Source organism: Schistocerca americana, chromosome 1, assembly GCF_021461395.2.
Source record: "Schistocerca americana isolate TAMUIC-IGC-003095 chromosome 1, iqSchAmer2.1, whole genome shotgun sequence".
In the NCBI taxonomy this organism is placed as follows: Eukaryota; Metazoa; Arthropoda; class Insecta; order Orthoptera; family Acrididae; genus Schistocerca; species Schistocerca americana.
Window position 1 is genome coordinate 466,075,622 of NC_060119.1, and position 24,639 is coordinate 466,100,260.

The 24,639-nt window shown below is 39.3% G+C and overlaps 1 protein-coding gene across 2 annotated transcripts in view; it reads left to right on the top strand.

Annotated features, from left to right (window-relative positions):
* Positions 1-24,639, top strand: part of LOC124603563 (FACT complex subunit Ssrp1) — a 91,221-nt gene that overhangs the window by 47,844 nt on the left and 18,738 nt on the right. For both annotated transcript variants that reach the window (XM_047136406.1, XM_047136407.1), the window contains exons 7-9: positions 15,835-15,938; positions 23,877-24,005; positions 24,147-24,305. In XM_047136406.1, coding sequence (XP_046992362.1) covers positions 15,835-15,938; positions 23,877-24,005; positions 24,147-24,305 — 392 coding nt within the window. The remainder of the gene's footprint in view (positions 1-15,834; positions 15,939-23,876; positions 24,006-24,146; positions 24,306-24,639) is intronic.

Genomic DNA, 24,639 nt, shown 5'->3' on the forward strand with positions numbered 1-24,639 from the left:
ATAAAATATGTTGAGGAGAGAGTGTGGCGAAACAAAGCAGTGATTCCCACCTGAAACTTAGTGCCAAGCAGTGCCAAGGAGTCTGCAATAGGTACCTTTGTAAAAAAGAGACACCACGTCAAAACTAACTAAAAGATCAGAAGTACTTAGGCGGAGAGCCCCCAGTCTGTTGATAAAATCGACCGTGTTACGTGTGTGATGTGGACATTTGCCCACAAATGGCCTCAGCAAGGATGCAAGATGCTTGGTTAAATCGTAAGTGGGGGCCCCAATATTACTCACTATTGGCCGTAAGGGTAGTCCGTCTTTATGTACCTTCGGAAGGCCATACAGTCTTGGAGGTACGCTGCCATGAGGTCTTAAGCGCTTGATCGTCTCTGGGGGCAACTAGGAAGAATTAAGGAGTGTAGATGACTTCCGTTGCACACGTCCTGTAGGATCGTTATCAATCTTCCTGTAGGCAGAATCATTTAGGAGACCATACATCTTATTCACATACAAACTGCGAGGTAACAGTACAGTTAAATTGCTTTTATCGGCCTTCAGTACTACAACGTCCGGATCTTCTCGGAGATTTCGCAGTGCAGCCCTTTCTACGGAGGTAATGTTACTGTGTTGAGGAGGTGCCTTCAGAAGAGCACGGCAAGTTTCCCTTCTTAGTTCCTCTGCAGTTTTCATAGGAAGGCGTCGTACGGCTTCTTCAACACCACTCACAAAACTTATCAAAGGTGGTGCTCTAGGTGTAGGTGCAAAATTCAAACCCTTACTTAATACCGACAGCGTCGCGTCGTCCAAATTCTTGTCCGTGAGGTTAACAACGGAACGTTGTGCAGTAATTCCCTGTGGCGACGACTGTTGTGGCACCAGACGATCAAATTCTGACATCTGCCGAGAACTTGCATCCTTGTGTACCCACTCAGATTTGGCGGAGGTTACTCCATTAATCCAGTCCCATGATACAGTAGACAGATGTGTTGCAATCTTCAGATGCAGATGGAACAATTCTTCTGAAATGGCATCCAATCTTCGTCGTGTGTGGCAAATCCTCTCTTTAACCGTAGCGTGACTGGCCTGGCCTTTTCCATTATCTTCGGTGCAGTGGCAGTCTTAATAAAATGTCACTCTGGCAAATTTTGGTATTATGGCATGGTCCCGACATCTCAATAAAAAGGTCAAAGAACACAAAAGCTTAGCTCTCTTAATCAAAAAGATTTCAGGCTTGCAGCCGGTCGTCGTTAGCTACCATCCACAATATTTCGACTGGACAACTGCCAGCCATCCTCAGGTGAGCCATCGAAGACTGACGAAGGCGCCCTCCGTTCCGTAATATATACCATGCAGCGAGTATTCCGCGCATGTGTCAAAATCATATGGAGAGACGAACCACACCGCCCGCCAGCAGCGCCCTTGCTGGTGGAACTGCAAAACTCAGCTGTCTTCGGCATTGTCAATTGCCGCGGCCATTGGAGTACTCTGACGTCTTCGTCTGGAGCATATCTTAGATGACGGGGTTCCACGCATTATCTAGCTGGTAGCCATTGTCACGGTTGATAAGATTGTCTGTCTTGCGAATTTCCACTGATTCTTTTATGACGGAGTCCCAAAAGGATGTTGCTGTGGCCAAAATTGTCTTGTCATACTCCATTCATGAGAACATTCGGTTTACCATGGAATTAGAGAAAAATGGTTGCCTCCCTTTATTGGATGTGCTAGTTAGACGGAAGAGTGATGGCTCTCTGGGGCATTCGGTTTATCGCAAGCCCACACATACTGATTTGTATTTAAATAAATATCTTGTCAGTGTGGCATGTCATACATAGGACAAACATTGCGAACAGTAGAACAACGTTGCACTGAACATCAGAGCTGTACCCGCCTTTTGCAACCTAGCAAGTCTGCAATTGCTGAGCACTGCATTTCCACTGGACATTCAATGGAGTATGACAAGACATGAAAGGAGGACATAAGATGAACATCAACAAAAGCAAAACAAGGATAATGGAATGTAGTCTAATTAAGTCGGGTGATGCTGAGGGAATTAGATTAGGAAATGAGGCACTTAAAGTAGTAAAGGAGTTTTGCTATTTGGGGAGCAAAATAACTGATGATGGTAGAAGTAGAGAGGATATAAAATGTAGGCTGGCAATGGCAAGGAAAGTGTTTCTGAAGAAGAGAAATTTGTTAAGTTCCAGTATTGATTTAAGTGTCAGAAAGTCATTTCTGAAAGTATTCGTATGGAGTGTAGCCATGTATGGAAGTGAAACATGGACGATAAATAGTTTGGACAAGAAGAGAATAGAAGCTTTCGAAATGTGGTGCTACAGAAGAATGCTGAAGATTAGATGGGTAGATCACATAACTAATGAGGAAGTATTGAATAGGATTGGGGAGAAGAGAAGTTTGTGGCACAACTTGACCAGAAGAAGGGATCGGTTGGTAGGACATGTTCTGAGGCATCAAGGGATCACCAATTTAGTATTGGAGGGCAGCGTGGAGGGTAAAAATCGTAGGGGGAGACCAAGAGATGAATACACTAAGCAGATTCAGAAGGATGTAGGTTGCAGTAGGTACTGGGAGATGAAAAAGCTTGCACAGGATAGAGTAGCATGGAGAGCTGCATCAAACCAGTCTCAGGACTGAAGACCACAACAACAAACAACAACAATGACAAGACAACAATTTTGGCCACAGCAACATTCTTTTGGGACTCCGTCATAAAAGAATCAGTGGAAATTCACATGACAGACAATCTTATCAACCGTGACAATGGCTACCAGCTAGATAATGCGTGGAACCCCGTCATCTCTAAGATCTGCTCCAGATGAACACATCAGAGTACTCCTATGGCCGCGGCAATTGACAATGCCAAAGACAGCTGAGTTTTGCAGTTCCACCAGCGAGGGTGCTGATGGCGGACGGTGTGGTTCGTCTCTCCATATGATTTTGACGCATGTGTGGAATACTCGCTGCACGCTATATATTTGGAACAGAGGGCGTCTTCATTAGTCTTCGATGGCTCACCTGACGATGGCTGGCAGTTGTCCAGTCAAAATATCATGGATGGAAGCTAATGACGATCGGCTGCAAGCCCGAAATCTTGTTGATTATTCAGTTCGCCGGGAAAATTTTAAATTGCACAATAAGGTGGATTTCAGACAAGGGCAGTATACTCCCCTTACGGCCTTGTCAAGAAATGGGGTCTTGGTGGATGCTCCGGAGGACATGGCTCAGGTTTTAGCTTAATACTTTTTACTGTCACTATGTCATCCAGGCTAGCTCATGTGTTTCAGGAGTTCTGTAGGACTGCGGAGATGAGGAAGCTCCATTTCTTCTCACATAATGAGGAAGTTTATAACCTTCCAGCCTCCATGTGGAAACTGGAATCGGCTCTGTCCATGGTCAGAGGCACTGATAGAGGACGTGATGAGATTCATTATGTCTTGTTTAGTCATCTGTGCCCTGAAGTGAAAGGACAGCTCCTCTCTTGTTCCAATCAGATCTGGTTTGAGTGACAGTACCCCCCAAGACTCTGAAGGAGGCGATATTAAATCCATTGTGAAAACCAGGCAAGGACCGTAGAGCCCCTAACAGTTGATGGAATGTAGCCCTTACTAGTTATATGGGTAAAACTCTTAAATGAATGGTCAACTGCCATCTTGTCTGGCTGCTCAAATCCCGAGGTCACCTGAGCTGCTCCCAGTGCGATTTTAGGCACTACCGATCCACACTTGGCAACTAATTCTACAGGAGATGGCAATAAAGGAGTCCTCCTCGTGCCGAAAAAGTACACACACTACTTGGAGGTACAACATCCTTCGCCAACTTCATGAATGGGGACTCCGTGGACGTTCGCCGCTTCTTATCCAATCCTTTCTCGAAGACCAGCGTTTTCGATATTGCGTTGGTGATGCCTTGTCTGACTGCTATATTCAAGAGAATGGGTTGCTCCAAGGCAGTGTACTCAGTGTCACAATGTTTGCCATTGCTATCAATGGCATTTCCTCTGCAGTCAGGAGCCCTCTCAAATGATCTTTGTTTGCCTATGGCTTGGCAATATTCTTCTCTTCCTTTGCTCTTAAAATGACGGAGCAGCTACAGCTGAACGTTACGAGGTGGAAACCTACAGTTTTGTAAGGCATTTGTTCGGTTGCTTTGAGATTATGGCTGCTTGGTCTGTGGATCAGCCAGTATTTCCTACTTCAAGATACTAGATGCTGTCCACCAGGAGCGCATTCAGATATTTACTGAAGCCTTTTGGACCAGCCCAGTTTGGAATCTGTGTACAGAGGCTGGTTGAACCATCACTCTGGATTCGGGGACATATCCTTTTGGCTCGACAGGCACTGAAAATTTCAGCGTCGTCTCAGTCATTGACATTTAGTACAGTGGTCCAACCCAACTTTGACCAGCTGTTCAGGAATTGGTCCTGTGCAACCAAATCATTTGGGATACGTGCTACTGACTGCCTCCAGGATATGGATCTATAGACCTCCAAATACATATCAACAGATGGAACACGTTGCCACCTTGGTGCCTTCAGAGACCCAAAGTGATTTTAAGCTTGACATGGAACAAGAAAACTTGTACTTCAGATTACATATTTACTACTTTGTTTTCTTCCATTTTAAGCATGTACCACAGTTTTATCGCTGTTTATTCGTATGGATTCCAGCAAGAGAATGTCTTTGGTTGTTCTGCTGTTCCCCTGTTGGAGTTGTCAAAGTGTGTCTTCCAGAACAATTTACAAATTACGACACGTAGTTATATGGCACTATGAATGCGCTGGCGGGGATTCATTGACATCACCATACAAGGTTTCTTGTCTGCCAAGGAAGCGCGTTGGGATGGTTTTGTTCACTTGGCGCACTACAAGCACTTCACCAAATGTATCCAGTAGACCAGTTGATTCAGCTCATCAATGATTCCTTACAGTGGCTCCAACATTGTGGCAAGGTGGTGATCTTTTGCTGGGTACCTGGCCATATCGGGATACAGGGAAGTGATACGGCCAATAAAGCAGCCAAGGAAGCGCGTTGGAATTGAGTGGCCCAGCCCGTTGCACACATTGTCTCATTTTGGGTGCATCATGTGTCAGTGGGAGACTGAATGATAGAAGATGATAGAAAACAAACTGTGGTCGCTCAGACGGACCACACAGACATGGTGGACTTCGTGTCAGCCTCATCCTGGAAAGAAGTTCTGTTTACCAGGCTATGCATCAGACATAGCCCTTTATCACGTGGCTTCCGTCTCCTCCAGTGGGAGGCTTCCTAAATTGGTTGGGAAGGGAGCCAGACTTCAATGCATTATCAGCTGCTCCGCATGTTAGGACAGCCTTTGTCCCCACCCATGAGATTGGCATGCTGTATTTTCATCAGGGCACTGGTGACCATGCTGTTGAGCACCCCACATCTCAAATAGTAATAAATCATTCTCACGAAGGTCAGCTAGATCAGCTACTCATTTCTGTTCACATTAAACCTGCTAACACGCAACAGTCCTTACATTTTGATAGTTGCCATCCTTCCCATATCAAATGTTCTCCCACTTGTAGCCTTGGCATTCAAGGCAAACATATTTGTTCAGATGCACACTGTTTACAGCAATACATCACTATTCTAACCTTGGCATTCATTGGTGTAATTACACCACGAGCTTAGTTCAAAAGCAGATTTCCTGTGCCATCACATCCAATCCTGATACTGCTGATCGCTCTAAAAAACAACCAGGACTACACTTCCTGTCAGTCAGTACTGTTCCAGTCCTGACTGTGTTTATCAGCTATTTTGATAAGGCTACAGCTTCCTAAAATCATGCCCTTAAATGAGATCCATTCTGCATGACATTCTGCACACCACACATAGAGTTGCTTTTCGTCCCCTCCCTCCCCTTCCCCCCCCCCCCCCCCCCCCCCCCCCACCAATCTCTGCAACATCCTGGTCAGACCCTGTGTACCTCTGCACCCATTTCCCTACCCTATGGCTTGTCCCTGCTGTATGACTTGCCCTGTGCCCTTCATCAGTAATTACCTATCTTCATTTTGAATATATGGTTACTGAAGTAGACATGTCTTACTTCTGAAGTAATGTCTTTTGTGGTAAAGATGACATCGTAAGACCTGATTATCATGTCTTCACCAAATATAATAACTTTCCATTGCATCATAACCAATCAAAATTCCTTGTACAGCAATCTGATACATCTTATTTGCTTTAGAACAGAAGTGTGGTAAACATTTCCTGTTATATGCAAATGCTTTGTTCTAGGTTTGATGCCATACCGAAGATGCCATACCAAAATTCATAAAAAGACACTCCAGATACAGCGGAGGTTGTATTTGATTTAAAATGTCTGAAGCTGAATTTATCATTTTGACCCAAAGACACTAGAACATTACTGCAAACACACATTGTGGTTCAGGCTGTTCCCTCAATGATAGGATTCTCTCTTCAGTGCAGCCATTTTGCTGTGAAGTGTAGGGCATTGTCAGACATTGAACTGTGCTATCTTTATGTAGAATTTCTCTAAACTCTCCTTCATTATCACTTAAAAGAAGGCTAGCACAATGCCTGGGGAAGCTTTGCTTCAGCTGTAAAATGCCTCAGTTATGAACATCCTCATATTTACTTATGATGAACTAGATATCTCAAAATTTTGTATAATCATCTTCAAAAAGTATAACAGTGTTCAGACGCTGTACCTTGAAACAGATGACACTCACTTGCATGAATCAAAACTCTTGATTTGAGTGCTGTTTCTCTCCTGGCTAAAGCAAGTTTGCTAACTTTTCTGTAAACACGAACTTTACATAATTCAAGAATCCAGACCCACATTGACCCTTCAACTCTTTGTGGATAATTTCCTTCATATGACGTTTATTCAGGTACCCAAATCTTTCAGGATAGAAGTGAAATAAATTTTTCTTGATTGAGTGCATTTACTACAAAAGGAAACTGGTTTAAAAATTCTCAGGTGTAATTTGAATAAAATTCCAAAATGACCTTGTACCCACTAGTACAATATTTGAATAAATTTTAGGACTTCATTTTTATACTAGCTGTACAAATTCACTATCTGTATTTTTATCCTGTTCGGCAAGAACAGAAAATGAATAATTTCAAATTTTTGGTACGTATCATACATCTCCCATTTCCGGTTTCTGCCAATTTCATTCTACTGTTCCTCCAATGTCCATAGATGCTCTCCTATTCACTTCAGCAATAGGCCCACCTGCAGTGGTAAGAGTATGTGCTGACAGAAATGCTTCAGATTGTGTGAAGTTATTTTTGTAATTTAATCGGTTATTTTTTAAACCCTGTATGCTACATAATGTAAACGTGTGAGAAAAAGACAAAAAACTAATTGCTGGATAAACTAGTAACTTTTTGTAAACTGCTTTGCCTCTGAGGATTAATGCTTATGAAACATCATGATATGATATGCACTTAAGCTGCTTATTAAATTTTTGTGTAGCTACCTTAACAACTCTGTGACTTAACAGGTTTTTAAGAATAAAAAATCAAAATTTTATTATTGTCATGTTTGTTGTTGTTGTTGTTGTTGTTGTTGTTGTTGCAGTCTTCAGTCCAGAGACTGGTTTGATGCAACTCTCTATGCTACTCCATCCTGTGCAAGCCTCTTCATTTCCAAGTACCTATTGCAACCTACATCCTTCTGAATCTGCTTAGTGTATTCATCTCTTGGTCTCCCTCTACAATTCTTACCCTTCTACGCTGCCCTCGAATACTAATTTGGTGATCCCTTGATGCCTCAGAACATGTCCTACAAACTGATCCCTCCTTCTAGTAAAGTTGTGCCACAAATTCCTCTCTTCCCAGTTCTATTCAGTACCTCTTCATTAGTTACATGATCTACCCATCTAGTCTTCAGCATTCTTGTGTAATACGAAATTTAGAAAGTTTCTATTCCCTTGTTGTCTAAAGTAGTTTTCGTCCCTGTTTCACTTCCACACATGGCTACACTCCATAAAGTACTTCCTCACACTTAAATTTATACTCGGTGTTAACAAATTTCTCTTCTTCAGAAAAACCTTCCTTGCCATTGCCAGTCTGCAATTTATATCCTCTCTACTTCAACTATCATCAGTTATTATGCTCCCCAAACAGCAAAACTCATCTGCTACTTTAACTGTCTCATTTCTGATCTAAGTCCCTTAGCACCACCTGATTTAATTTGACTACATTCAATTATCCTTGTTTTGCTTTTATTGATGATCATCTTATTCCCTCCTTTAAAGACACTGTCCATTCCGTTCAACTGCTCTTCCAGGTCCTTTGCTGTCTCTGACAAAATTACAATGTCATCAGCAAACCTCCGAGTCTTTATTTCTTCTCCATGGATTTTAGTTCTTACTCCAGATTTTTCTTTTGTTTCCTTTACTGCTTGCTCAACATACAGATTGAATAACATCGGGGATAGACTATAACCCTGTCTCACTCCCTTCCCAACCACAGCTTACCTTTCATGCCTACCGACTCTTATAACTGCCATCTGGTTTCTGTACAAATTGTAAATAGCCCTTCACTCCGTGTATTTTACCTGTGCCACCTTCAGAATTTGAAAGGGTGTACGCCAGTCAACATTGCCAAAAGCTTTCTATAAGTCTACAAATGCTAGAAACTTAGGTTTGCCTTTCCTTAATCTATCTCCTAAGATAAGTCATAGGGTCAGTATTGCCTCCTACCAGTTTTCCATTCGTCTGTAAAGAATTCGTGTTAGTAATTTGTGACCGTGACTTACTACACTGATAGTTCGGTAATTTTCACACCTGTCAACACCTGCTTTCTTTGGGATTGGAATTACTGCATTCTTCTTGAGGTCTGAGGGTATTTCACCTGTCTCATACTTCTTACTTACCAGATGGTAGAGTTTTGTTATGGCTAGCTCACCCAAGGCTATCAGTAGTTCTGATGCAGTGTTGTCTACTCCCGGGGCCTTGTTTCGACGCAGTTCATTCTGTGCTCCATCAAGCTCTTCACACGTCATCGTATCCCCCATTTGATCTTCATCTACTACGTAATCTTCCATTTCCGCAATATTAACCTCAAGTACATCACTCTTGTATAGACCCTCTATATACTAATCCATTTTTCTGCCTTCTCTTCTTTGCTTAGAACTGGTTTTCAATCTGAACTCTTGATATTCTTAAATGTGGTTCTCTTTTTTCCAAAGGTATCTTTAATTTTCCTGTAGGCAGTATATATCTTACCCCTAGTGATATATGCCTCTACATCCTTAGATCTGTCCTCTAGCCATCCTTGCTTAGCCATTTTGCACTTCCTGTTGATCTCATTTCTGAGATGTTTGTCTTCCTTTTTGCCTGCTTCCTTTGTCTTATAGAAAGAAAACAAAATTGGACCTTTTTAGTTTTCACAACATGTCCTGGAATTGCATGTGAGGGCCTCCCTAAACATCTTTCATCAACAGGAGATTTCCCATCATGCAAAAGACTACAGAAAGAGTGAACTCAATCTTCATTAATCCCATGTAAGATACAAAACACTTTCTTACAATCAATATGCCTCCAATTTTTGGTTGTTATACCATAAATGAAAGGTTTCTTCCCTACAGTTGTTGGATTTTTTAGAAGGGGCCGCCTTTCTTTGTATGGCAACAAGTGTGATGAGAGACTGTAAATAAGCAACATGTTGGTTGTTTGTGGAAAACTGTGTAATCCTCCTATGAATCCATTCTTGGTATAACTAAACTTAATTACATCATAGATTACATTGAATATGAAAGAGGTTATCTTTCACAAATTCCAACATTTCAAACAAAAAGGTTGGAGTAAGTTAATACTTATTTCCAATAAAATCGCATATCATTAATAAGAAAGTAATAGGCCAAGTAGAAAACTTGCTTGCAAGGAACATTACAATTTTGTGGATGCAATTCTTTATTATTGTAACCTGCTTACAGAGTTTGCTTCATGCTTGCATTTTTTATTATGTTGCACATTTGTTGTTTCTAATTCCCCCCCCCCCCCCCCCCTTTTTTTTTTTGCGCTAACATCATTATTGTCTGAAGAAGAAATGCTTGCGCAGCATAAACAATCAGAAATCTCTCTTGACAAACTAAAAGCAATGTGCTTCCCACAATTTTTGAAATTTGTGTTACCAGCTGCTGATACTGACAGTACACTCTTGTGTTAAAACACTGTTATGGTGAGAAACCCTGCAAGTTAGGGATTTACGAAGTTTCAAAACCAAAGCAAATACACTCCAAGACAAAAGAAAAACAACACGCCACAAAGGAATTATCCAAATTGGATGGAAATTCAAAGAATGATGTACATGCAAAGACAAACAAATGATTACAATTCCACAAAAATTGGATGATTAATTCAAGAGAAAGAGCATTACAAACTGAGCGAGTCAGTAATGTGTTGCTTTACCTCTGGCCCTTATGCAAGCAATTATTCAGGTTGGCATTGATCGATAGAGTTGTTGGGCATCATTCTGAGGGACATAGGGCCAAATTCTGTCCAGTTGCCATATTAGATTGTCAGAACCCCCAGATGCTGGAGGACCCCTCCCAAAATGCTCCAAATCTTCTGAATTGGGGAAAGATCCATTGACCTTGCTGTCAAATGAAGGGTTTTGGCAAGCATGAAGACAAGCAATAGAAACTCTTGCCATGTGTGGATGGGCATTATCTTGCTGCAATATAATTCTAGAGTAAGGGCAACAAAGCTGGGCATAGAATACCATTGATGTACTGCTATTCTGTAAGGGTGCCACAAATGACAACCATAGGGTTCCTGCTAAGAAAAGGAATGGCATTCAGGACCATTTCTCCTGATTGTTGGGTCATATGGTGGGTTGCAGACAGGTTGGTGTCCCACTGCTGTCCATGACATCTCCAGATACGTCTTTGCTGGTCATCGGGGCTCAGTTGAAAGTGGGATTCATCACTGAGGACAAGTATACTCCAGTCAATTGTATTACAGACTGCAGATGTGGCTGGAGATGTCCTGGACAGCAGTGGGATAACAACCTGACTGTCGTTTGCCATACAGCCTGACAACCAGGAATGATGGTATAGGGTGCGATTTCTTTCCATAGCAGGGCCTCTTTGGTTGTCATCTGGTGCACCCTCGCAGCACAACAGTATGTTGACAGTATTCTATGCCCCATTTTGTTGCCCTTCGTTCTGAGCTTATATTTCAGCAATACAATCCCCAACTACAAACAGCAAGAGTTTCTGCTTCATGTCTTTGTGCTTGCCAAACTCTACCTAGGCCAGCAAGTCACCAGATCTCTCCCTAATTCAGAATGTTTGGGGCATTTTAAGCAGTGCCCTCCATCTGTCTGGGAATTTTGATGATCTAATGCACCTATTGGACAAAATTTGGCACAATAGCCCTCAGAAGGGCATCTAAAAACTCTGTCAATCAGTGCCAACCCAAATAACTGCTTGCATAAGAGCTAGTGGTTGACCAATGCATTCCTGACATGCTGATTTTGTGAAGTTCTTTCTTTTGAATAAACCATCCAGTTTTTTCTGAAATTATAATCGTCTGTTTGTACATGTACAGCCTATCTACCGATTCCTGTCTCATTTGGATCATTCCTTCATGTTACATATCTTTTTTAGAATATATTAACAGCCCCCTCATGGCCGCAGTGTACAGCACACTTACTGGTTTTTAGCACATAATGACATCTCTACCCTTCAAATTTAATTATGCCACATAATAAAATGAATTTGTCAGGAGAGTGACTAAAGAGGTTTTAAAACTGAGCATTTCAATTGGTAACATGGCTTGTTGCACCATTATCCCACATACATAGGCTTTTATTGGAGTCAAGACTAAAACACATCTGATATCGTAGCAAACTCTATTTCTTATCTGAATCTTTGTCCGCTTGAGAATTACAGCTTGCCTGTGATTTTGGTAGCTTTCCATCTGCTATCTACTATCTACTTTTGACATTGTTTGATCAGATGATTTGATTTTTTTTTTGCGGTAATGGCAGATTGTTTTTGTCTTTCATTTGAAGCATGTATAATATTTCTTCCCTTCTTTTGAACCTAAAGTGAGTGTGTCTTGATTTGTATTTTGTTTTTCTTTATTTGATAAAAACTTTTTACCAGCACACAGTTGTGCAGTCAAGTAATCAGCTGTTCTATCACTTTCAGACGTAATCGTCCAGGCATTGTTGTTTATTTCATGCTTCAAATCATTCCATAAAGTTTTCAGTTTAGACATGTTGATCAACAGTATCATTACTTTAAATTTTTCCTAAAATGAAAGAATTGCAAACTAAGATCATATGCTTTATCATCAGAAATACCATCAAGTAATCTATAAAATTCCGTGGAAACTTCCTGAAGAGAAGCAAATCACATCACCTTTTTTGAATTTTATTTGCAGTCAGAACTAATAATGTGTTGCTGTTATCTAGGGGAGACATTTCTAAACCTACTTTATATGCCTTCTTTTTTTTCATCTTTTTTTCCCCCTACATGTGAATTTTCTGCAACTGGATTTGGTTTCACTAATCTACCTTCAGCAACATCCAGTGCTCTTGAAATACCTTTCTTTTGTCATCGATCTTTTGACAGGTGTTGATGTGGTATGCTACGAATTCCTCTCCTGTGCCTGCCTTGCAACCTACGTCCTCAATTACTTGCTGAATGTATTCCAATCTCTGTCTTCCTCTACAGTTTTTGCCTTCTACAACTTCCTCTAATACCATGGAAGTCATTCGGTTATGTCTTGACAGACATCCCATCATCCTGCCCCTTCTCCTCGTCAGTGTTTTCTCCATATTTCTTTCCTCTCCAATTCTGTGCAGAACCGCCTCATTCCTTACCTAATCAGGCCACCTAATTTTCAGCATTCATCTGTAGCACCACATCTGAAATGCTTCTAATCTCTTCAGTTATGCTTTCCCCACAGTCCATGTTTGAGTACCATACAATGCTGTGCTCCAAATGTACGTTTGCAGAAATTTCTTCCTCAAGTTAAGGCCTATGTTTGATGCTAGTAGATTTCTCTTGGCCAGGAATGCCCTTTTTGCAGTGATAGCCTGTTTTGATGTCCTCTTTGCTCTGTCCGTCGGTGATTATTGTGCTCCCTAGGTAGTAGAATTTGTTAACTTCATCTGCCTCGTGACCATCAGTCCTGATGTTAAGTTTCTCGCTGTTCTAATTTTTGCTATTTGTCATCACTTCCAACTGTCTTCAATTTACTCTCAATCCATATTCTGTACTTATTAGATTGTTCTTTACACTCAGAACATCCTGTAATTATTCTTCGCTTTCACTCAGAATAGCAGTGCCATCAGTGAATCGTATCATTGATATTGTTTCATCTTAAATTTTAATTTCACTTCTGAACCTTTGTTTTATTTCCATAATTGCTTCTTCGATGTACAGATGAACAGTAGGGGCGAATGATTAAATCCCTGTCTTACGCCCATTTTAGTCCGAGCTCTTGGTTCTTGGTCGTCCACTCTTATTATTCCCTTTTGGCTCTTGTACGTTTTGTATATTACCTGTCCCTTCCTACAGCTTACCCCCATTTTTCTCAGAATTTCAAACATCTTACACGAATTTACATTGTCGAACGTTTTTTCCAGGTCAACAAATCATATGAAAGTGTCTTGATACTTCTTTAGTCTTGCTTCCATTATCAACCGCGTCAGACTTGCATGTCTGGGGTCTTCACCTTTTCTAAAGCCAAACTGATCATTGTCTAACATATCCTCAATTTTCTTTTCCATTCTTCAGTATATTGATCTTGTCAGCAACTTAGATGCTTGAGCTGTTAAGCTGATTGTGCGATAATTCTCACACTTGTCAGCTCTTGCCGTCTTTGGAATTGTGTGGATGATGCTTTTCCGAAAGTCAGATGGTATGTCGCCAGACTCATATCTTCTACACACGAACGTGAATAGTCGTTTTGTTGCCACTTCCCCCAATGATTTTAGAAATTCTAATGGAATGTTATCTATCCCTTCTGCCTTATTTGATCTTAAGTCCTCCAAAGCTCTTTTAAATTCTGATTCTAATACCGGGTCCCCAATCTCTTCTAAATCAACTCTTGTTTCTTCTTCTATCATATCAGACACATCTTCCCCCTCATATAGGCCTTCAATGTACTCTTCCCAACTATTCGCTGACTCCTCTGGCTTTAACAGCGGAACTCCCATAGCACTCTTAATGTTACCATCCTAGCTTTCAGTTTTATCCTAGTGTGTTTTGACTTTCCTATAAGTTGAGTCAGTCCTTCCGACAATCGTTTCTTATTAGATTTCTGCACATTTTTCATGGAGCCATTTTGTCTTAGCTTTCCTGCGCTTCCTATTTACTTCATACCTCAGCAACTTGTATTTCCGTAATCCCGAATTTCCTTGAATAAATTTGTACTTCCTTCTTTCATCAACCAGCTGAAGTATCTCTTCTGTCACCCTTGGTTTCTTTCCACTTACCTTCTTTGTACTGGTGGTTTTCTTTCCAACTTCTGTGGTAGGCCTTTCTAGAGATGTCCATTCCTCTCCAACTGTACTGCCTACTGAGGAATTCCTCATTGCTGTATCTTTAGTCTGCAAGCATATCTCATCATTCCTCAGTACTCCTGTATGCCACTTCTTTGCATATTGATCCATCCTACTCTTCATCATTACTACAGTGTGGTAGAAGTATATTTGCTCCTGGGCACACCTTACAATCCAGTATCTGTGTGTGGCCCTCATGTAATCTAACCGAAATCTTCCCATATGACCCGGCCTTTTCCAAGTATACTCCCTCCTCTTGATTCTTGAACAGAGTATTCTTTATTAAAAAGCTTAAGTTGTTACAGAACTCAATTAGTCTTTCTCCTCTCTCATTCCTTGTTCCAAGCCCATATTCTCCTGAACTACTTCTTCTACTCCTTCCCCTACAACTGCATTCCAGTCCCCCCATGACTGTTAGATTTTCATCTCCCTTTACATACTGCATTACCCTTTCAGTATCCTCATATATTTTCTCTATCTCTTCATCTTTAGCTTGTGATGTCAGCATGTATACCTGAAATATCGTTCACTGTGTTGGTTTGCTGTCGATTCTGATAAGAACAACCCTATCGCTGAACTGTTCACAGTTACGCAATCTCTGCTCTACGTTCCTATTCGTAGTGAATTGTACTCCCTTTATACCATTTTTTGCTGCTGTTGATTGGGTGAGAACTTATCCTTTCATTGATTATTGAATCTTTTCTCGTGGTCACCTCCCCCTTGGCAGTTTAAGCAGCAGCGGTGGTGGTGGCGGAGGATTACTTCTGTGGTGCATAGTGTACATTTTTTGCAAGTGGAATGGATTGTAAAAACTATTTGGTTGAAGTCTTCCAGCAATTATTTGGTTGCATCCTTTATGAAATTCACTATTTCTGAATGAACTGGGATCATCTCCATTAACATTGGTAATCAACTGCCATTTCTCTTCTTTTAAATGGTTTAAATTTTGTTTTGCTTGAGTGTGTGTGGTGTGTGTGTGTGTGTGTGTGTGTGTGTGTGTGTGTGTGTGTTCTTTGTCTTAATAACAGATATTCCAGTTACACACATTCCATTTGAGAGAAGCAGTGTTCAGTCCATCACTAGGCCATGTGGTAAGTTTTTTAGGTTTTCCATAAATGACTTCAGTCACATATTTGTGTATCTCAAAGTAGGCTGCTGAATATTAAACCATAAAAAAGACCATATTTGTGAGAATGATACTATGCAAGATCAGTAGATGGATATTCATTATTGTTGAGATATAATGAATTGCTATGTACTTAAAAGTAGATAAATTTGCTTTACATTTTCTGGTTTCATTTTAAAACAGGTCAGTTTGGATCCTCCAATAAAGCAGGGTCAGACAAGGTACCACTACCTTGTTTTTCAATTTGGTCAAGAAGAGGACATTACTGTTGAACTACCTATATCAGAGTAAGTTTTGCATGTGCTGCTCTTGTAACTTTGCACTACATTATAAAAGCAGTAGTGTTTTTGTACGTCATGTCCAGTCAATTTGTTATTTTATGTGACAATTCCCAAATCCTGACACTGTTGTTGGGCAGGAAAAAACAGGGAATTTAAAGTGCCAGAACAAAATTCACTAAGAAAAATGGTTTTTAAAAAAATGTATGAGATCATACCAAAGAAAATAAAACAAAATTGTTGGAGACAATTGCTAAAAGTGGAAAAGAAATGAGGAAAGTGGATCAATTTTTAAATTAAGAAAAAAAAAGTCAAATTGGCAAAAGGAGTAAGAAAAAACTGTAGCATCTCACTGAGAATTATGAAAGAACCCATTTACAAATTTGACAAGTATATTATGCACTATATCAAAAACATAGTTTAAAGTAGCTATAAAGGATCAGAACTTTGAGTGCATCCGTTTAGAAAGATCTATTAGCCAAAGAGAGTTGAAGCTTTAAGTGAAAGTGAATACAGTTGTAAAACTGCCATAACAACACAGCCACACATTGCAACTGTATCACATTTTTGTGTGATGGCTGTTCAATAAAGAATGATCATAAGTTTTTTAAGGTTGTAATTAGAGGCAACTGTTTGTAATGAAAATTTTTGCCTGGTTTCATCATTTTTAAAAAGCTGTATCAGTGTATTTTTAACTTTTTGTATATTATTTTGTCAATTTTGCTAAATTTTATTCCCAGTTTCAACAATAAAAGCTAAAGCAAAAATCATTGATAGCATATTTGCAGTGAAACATCTTTTATTTGTACATAAATTCAAAAGCATGAAAATTATAAATCTGATGAAAACACATACATCAAAGCGTGAATGTTTGGAAAACATTTATTTATTTATTTATTTATTTTATCCATCTTTCAGCACCTACATGCAATCGACGTCGTCAGAAGAGTTACAGCTATTTGTACATTATGTTTTACATACCAAAATATTACATAGTAAAAATATAGCAATGTTGTAAACTATTAGCTCACAACAGCCTCTACACCTAGATCCATACATAACAGTAAGCCATAATTTATCAGCATTAACATGCAATCAATGTTGTCAGAAGTATTATAGCTATTTGTTCATTATGTTTCATATAACAAAAATATTACATGGAAAAAAAAGATAGTGTTGTACCCTATTAGCTTATAGCTAGCTGCCTCTACATCCATAACTATACTGTAAGCCTTAGTTTATCAATAAATTAGATCATCTTTACAACTATTCTGAAATTCTTCTACACTGTAGAAAGTATTTTTCTTCATCCACACTTTGGTTTTAGTTTTGAAAATACCCATTGAAACCAATTGAGCCTGTACGGGTAAAGTGTTGAATAATTTTATGCCTATGTATTAATAGCTAGATTGGGTTTTCTTAAGCCTGGTTGTGGGTATGTCAATCATATTTGTTTGTCGAGTATTGTGTTGATGAACTGATTTCCATATAGTGTAGTGGTTTAAGTTTTCTTTTATGTTTAATAGGCAACAATATATGTAAAGAGATGGGACTGTGAGAATTTTTAAGTCTCTAAAATAAGGTCTACATGAGGTCTTGTTGTCAGTGATTCTGTACAAACGTCTAATTGCTTTCTTCTGCCAAGTGAAAATTTTTTTGGCTCCTGGAGAGTTACCCCCTAAAAGAATGCCATATTGTAGATGGCAATGAAAGAAGGCATAGTATGACTGAAGCAATAAATCTTGTGTAACACATGTGTGTAGTTTGGCTAGTAGGTAGATAACTCGTGATAGCTTTCGACATACATAATCTGTATGTGTGTCCCAAGTTAATTTTGAGTCAATGTGCATTCCTAGTAGTTTAACAGATGATAACTCCATGTTACTGTTTGATAAACTGAAGATTATCTTGACAGTCTTTTCATGGTTCATAGATAAGTCATTAGCTTTAAACCAGATATTAGATGAAACTTCCTGGCAGATTAAAACTGTGTGCCCGACCGAGACTCGAACTCAGGACCTTTGCCTTTCGCGGGCAAGTGCTCTACCAACTGAGCTACCGAAGCACGACTCACGCCCGGTACTCACAGCTTTACTTCTGCCAGTACCTCGTCTCCTACCTTCCAAACTTTACAGAAGCTCTCCTGCGAACCTTGCAGAACTAGCACTCCTGAAAGAAAGGATATTGCGGAGACATGGCTTAGCCACAGCCTGGGGGATGTTTCCAGAGGCTGCGAAAGGCAAAGGTCCCGAGTTCGAGTCTCGGTCGGGCACAAAGTTTTAATCTGCCAGGAAGTTTCATATCAGCGCCCACTCCGCTGCAGAGTTAAAATCTCATTCTGGAGATATTAGATATTTTGAGACACTCTTCACTTTCCTCCTTCAATATGTTTATATCCTTTCCAGAATTAGCTAATGTTGTGTCATCAGCATAGAGGATAGATTTACAGGGTAAGTTGTTCGGAAAGTCATTTACAAACAATATAAATAGTAGAGGGCCAAGCACTGAGCCCTGAGGAACACCTCGTTTTATACTTAAAGTCTATGATTGTTGGTCATTATGCTTTACTATTTGTTTTCTATTGCTGAGGTATGATTCAATTAGTGAGAGTTCCAAGTGTTTGATTCCATAGCAACACAGTTTATCTAATAATAATTTGTGGTTAACTGAGTTGAAAGCCTTACTCAAGTCAATTAGAATGGCTTCAGCAGATAATTCTGACTCAAATGCGCTTAGTACAAAAGAGATAAGGTTTTCAACTGCTTTGACTGTTGATAAGTTTGACCTGAATCCATACTGAGAATCATTTAATATATTATTGTCTGATAGGTGTATGCATATTTGCTGCATTATGCAATGTTCTATTATTTTTGAGAGAATCGGCAGAATTGAAATTGGTCTATAATTATTGATACAGGACTTGTCATCCTTTTTGTATAATGGTATGACAACTGTTTTTTTGAGACATTCTGGAAAGTGTCCACTCGAGAGCATCCAGTTTATCAGTATGCAAAGAGGGTATGTTATGAGATCTACAACTTTTTTAATTACATAGTTTGACAGGCCATACACATCTTCAGATCTAGAGTATCCTAATTTAGAGGTTGCTTTAATTATATCAGTTACTTGTACTTCTCTCCATTTACAAGATGACACTATGTTTGTAATGTTTTGTTGAAAATTTCTGCCAGATATGGGGCGAGAAATAGGTGTATGTGTTGAATTGGAATTCTGGTTGCTATGGGTTGGAAGGCTAAGATTGGCAGAGTTGACAAAAAGTGATTGAAATCATCAGCAGTGATGTTAGCAGCATTTGTGTTGTCTTTGTAGTTTATATCCATACCTAGCTCTGCTTTTATTACTTTCCATGCAGCCTTGCATTTATTGTGTGATTTTTTAATGAAATCACCATTTGCCTTACACTTTGCTGTTTTAATTTCAGATCTATATTTTCTTTTCAGGTTTTTGTAAGTTTCTTTATCTACTGCTCCCTTTTTGACCTTATCGTGACAAGTAATTACCAATAGTCTCAGTTTTTGTAATTGGGGTGAAAACCACTTCTGTAAAGTTGAGTGGCTAGGTTTCCTAACTTTTTTGTTTTTTTGTTTTTTAACCAGTGGACAGCATGTGTGGAAGATTTCAGAAATGATTTTGAGAAATGTGCTGAAGGCTTCATCAACATTTCTAGAGGAATGTATCACAGTATTCCAATCTATAGACTTCAGTTCTTCTCTATACTTGCTAATATTTGTATCTGTAGATAGTCTGACACACTGAGTTTGTTCCTCGTCTTCTTTTGGTTTTTTAGTAATTAGTTTCACCCATATACCTCTATGGTCTGACAGGTAATCGACATTAAGTAAGCCTAGCTCAAAATCACATTTGTATACATTTGTTATTAGATTGTCAAGACAGGAGGAGTGCCTTGTAGGACTTTCATTAGCACAAAAGAGATTATAGGATCTTAACATGTTTACTAAATTAACATTTCTGGCTGTCATTTTCCTAATGTCTATGTTTAGATCCCCAAAGATTAAAATTTTGTATTTAGTATATTTTTGTATACTGATCACAAGTTTTTCTAAACGTTCTATAAATTGTTCTACATTACTTTCAGGAGTGTGATATAAAGACACAGTTATGAGCTGTATACTAGGTATAATAAAAGCAGCTGCCTCAAAAACACCTTTAGTGCATAGGTCACTAACTTCAAGAACAGAAAACTTTAGGTCTAGATCATTGCTAATATATATATGGATGAACCCCCACAGGATTCACTGGGTCTGCAGAAGTATGTAGCTAATCTAAAACCTGATGGTACATACTGTTTTATATCCTCTTCCTTTAACCAATGTTCGTTTATACATAAAATCATGCTTTTGTTACTTTTTAATAGTATACCAAGCTCATCAGCTTTATTTTTCAGAGACCTGACATTTAAGTGCAGAAATAAGATAGAGTTACTGTCACAGGAGGGGAGGAGTACAGTATTATGGGGCAATGGAGAACATTTAATTGATTTTTCAGCCCTGGAATCTATGTTAGGTGGCGGTTGGACTTCCTTGGGATAAACCATAAAAAATCTTCATTTCTCTTAGGTAATTTTTTGGGTCTGTTTGAAACATGGTTGGAAGTTTGTTTCACTTTACTGTCCACAAGTTTTATAGGAACATGTTTTCCCAAATCATTTGGTATCACTTCATCGTGAGACAAAGATGATACTTTACTTACTGTGACTGGTCTATTCTTTTCTGCTACTCTTGAAGGTGAAGGTGATGGAGGAGGAGCTGGTACTGTTTCTGCTGTTGGTGAAGTTGGTTTAGTTGCTGCTGGTGGAGGAGTTGTTTCTGCTATTACTGGTAAAGGAGTTGGTTCTGCTACTGCTGGTGTGGGAGATGGTGCTGCTGCTATAGGAACTGGTTCTACTGCTGGAGGAGTTGCTTCTGCTGTTGCTGATGGTGTTTCTTCTGCTATTTCTGGTGAAGTAGTTTGTGCTGTTACTGCTGGTGAGGGAGATGGTGTTACTGCTGTAGGAGCTCGTTCTAATGCTGGAGGAGTTACTTCTGCTGTTACTGAACGTGGTTCTTCTGACGCTGCTGTTGATTCTACTTCTGTTAGTATTGCTTCTTTAGGTACTTCTGCTGCATTTTCTGTTACTGTATCTGATTCTGCATTAGTCACTCCTAGAGATACTGTCTGTGATGATACAGGTACCACAGATGATGTTGTTGGTAAGTATTGCAGTCTCTGAATAATTTCCATTAGCTTTAATGTAACAAGTTGCTTTCCAAGGCCATTTAAGTGCAGCCCGTGAGCAGTGCGGAATCTCCGTCCAATGGTATTAATATTAACAACAGAAACATTTCTATATTGTTTGCATATACTGGAAAAAAGTTCATTGGCGGCACTAATTTCCTTGTTTACACACAACCAGGACATCAAGTCGTACCTTTGTGGTGTATTTACGAGGATAACGTTTGTATGACTTAGTTCAGATAAACACTTGTTTAATTCGCAACAGGCTTTAGATGTATCATTTTGATAAATGTCATTAGATCCACCAAAGAGGACAACAAAATCTTTCGAAGATAGCTTTTTTATTTCTTCAGAAAAAACTAGTTTTCTTATTTCTGAGAGGGGCGCCCCAGGCTTTACAAAGCTCATCGATTTCACATTTGAAGCTTTATTTATGCATGAGACAATACCGCGGCTGTGGCTATCGCCTAAAATGTAAAGTTTTGGAACATGGACGGGAGTTTTAGACTGATGTTTTCTTTCGCACTCGCAACAGGTTACACCACTGTTTGTGTTTTTCCCGCACTTTCTACAAACATAAACAACAGAACTGTTATTAACAAAAGTTACAGTATCTTGAGGTAAAACGCTAAGCCTCTTTGCTTCTTTTTCATACTGTTCATGTTCGTGATGTTTTATAACTGAAAACTCTTCCAGTAGAGCACTGATAACTTTGTCTTTGGTGTTTCTCATATTAGGTTTTTGGCCTAAGTCGCCTTTGAAACAGCTATTGCAGAACCATAGTTTCCTTTTAGGACTGACATTAGCACACGAATAATGAAAAACCGTTTTACAATTTAAGCACATTATACCTTATACAACACGTTTCTTGCTATGGCATGTTGTATCAGAGTTCACCATTTCCCACGAATGAGTCGAAGTACTTGCTGGATGAGATGCCTGATTATAACATTTTCCTGTTACCAGGTTTTTTTTGGCGTCTACTTTTGCGATAATATAACATGGCATACATGTACTGTCATAATACACACAGAATTTGTTGCATATCGAACACTTTTCCTCGTTATTTTTTGACTTTTGTACGGAACTAACATGCTCCCGATCTACACTAGGCGTCATCTTTATTTCATGACATGTATACTGCCACTGTACATAATCTGCAAATTAGTCTGAGAAAGACGCGATACCATATCTTCCATATCACTGGGAGTCAGAGCTGTTCTCCTGTCAGACAGTAGATTGCAATATGTTGAAAATGACCTCTCACCATCAACATATTATGACTGGAATCCACAAAGTCTTAACTGCAGCTCCCACAAAGTGCTCATACTCTGATTTCCAGGAAGGAAGAATAGCACTTGCATCAACATCTTTACCTTTTCTACCAGAACAAGCAACTAAATCTCTTAATGTTGTCTATGTTACAAGACATTCTGATGTTGAAAGTTCTTGTAGAATGGGAATTTACATCATTAGCTGAGAACTGTCTAATAACCTTTCATTATGTTTCTTGAATCAAACAGTTTACTGATAGAAGAAATGACAGTCTTTCCTGTGTCACACTCCATTAAGAGGTTCAGTTTCATTAGGCTTGCTCTGTCTGCAGATTAGAACAGGGATGTTAAATTTACTTGCGTTTGCTTCAGCAGTTTGACGTTTATCCGAGGTTGTGTTGGGGATGGGAATGCTTCCTCTATAATTTTTAATCTCTTGAATGGTCACTAAGCTTAGATTGTAGACCATGAATTAATGGTATCTTGGAGCTCTCTAATGTCAGCAGCAAATTGCAAAATTTTGAGCACTGCTCAACAATAAAAACAGCTAGGCTTTCAATAGACTTCAAGGCTGTAAAATAGTTCACAACAACACACATCTTCAACAGTTTCAACAAATTCTCCATGGTGCTTGACACTTTCACCAACTGTTGAAGACAGGACTTGTTTAAATATTTCCCCTTTGCAAGAACAATAAACACAAATTACATAAAACCATTAGCGGCACATACACTGACAAATCAAAACATTTGGATCATTACCGCCCTTGAGATTGAATGCCACACAGTGGCATTGTGTGTATCTGATGTAGTAAACGAAAGTTTATAAGTGGAGAAGAGGTAAAGGGGGAGAAATTGTAATGGTGATATGAGCTACAAATAAGGAAAGCACTAATGTAAGCAATTATGACAGATGACAGATTGTTATGGCAAGGTACCTGGGACCAAGCGCCTCGGGTATGGCCAAACTGGCTGACAGTCATATGCTACTGTTGTGCGCATCTTTATGGTGATGGCATCTTCCAGCAGGATAAAAGTTTGTCACAAAGCCAGAGTCATGTTACAGTGGGTTAAAAAGCATGATAATGAACTAATGTTGCTATCTCGCACACCAAATTTGCATAGTACGAAAGTGATGGACTCCATCTGGGACTCTACCAGATGCCAGTCCCATGCTCACAGACCACCAATATGTAATTTATAGGCATTGCATGACCTGTGTATAGATATCTGGTGTCTCATAGCTCCAAAACCTACCTAGGAGTTGTCGAATTTGTGCCATACAGAATCATTCATGTATATGGAGTTGCAAAGGTGGCCCAGTATGCTATTAAGCAGGTGGTCAAAAAGTTTTGGTGTGCACGTGTCTTTTATTCTGTTTTCTAAGAAAATAAATTCTTTTTCAAATTTTGTTACAGAGAGGAACTGCAAGAAAAATATGAAGGAAAATTAAGTAAGGAAATGACTGGCCCAACATATGAAATTTTGGGAAAAGTTATGAAAGCCATTGTAAACAGAAAAATTACAACACCAGGAAATTTTGTTGGGTAAGTTGCAAAATTTGCACTATGAACTTGTTTTAATATCTTCTTATGTTAACAGTTACTTTGAAGTATAAAATGTGTAGAAATATTGTGATACGTTGTTGCTGTGCGTTAAATACTTCAAAAATATAATTTTGTTTGCAGGCACTCTGGTACACCAGCTATATCTTGTTCATACAAGGCAGCTGCTGGATACCTCTACCCATTGGAAAGGGGATTTATTTATGTTCATAAGCCTCCTGTGCATATTAGATTTGAAGAAATTGTCAGTGTTAATTTTGCAAGAAGTGGTGGTGGCACAAGGTAAATAATATTCAGTAGATTTTCATGTATAACCCTGAACATGTTTATCATAATAGGAACTAGCAGAGGATTCTTTCTGCACCTTGTTCAGTTTTCATCCACGTATGTATGCACAGATTGTTCAGACTTCACATAGGATAGTTCTTGTTGAAGACCATGCATTTGCATTGCACCGACGTATCAAACAAGATCACTAAAGAACCTCACCTCAAATTTTTAATTCAACACTAGACTGGCAAGTTGTAATGACATACTTGCTGCATATTCTGGTACTTGATACATGTTGTTTGTCGTAACTAAGGTGTTAAAGACTGAAGGTGAATGTTTAGCAATC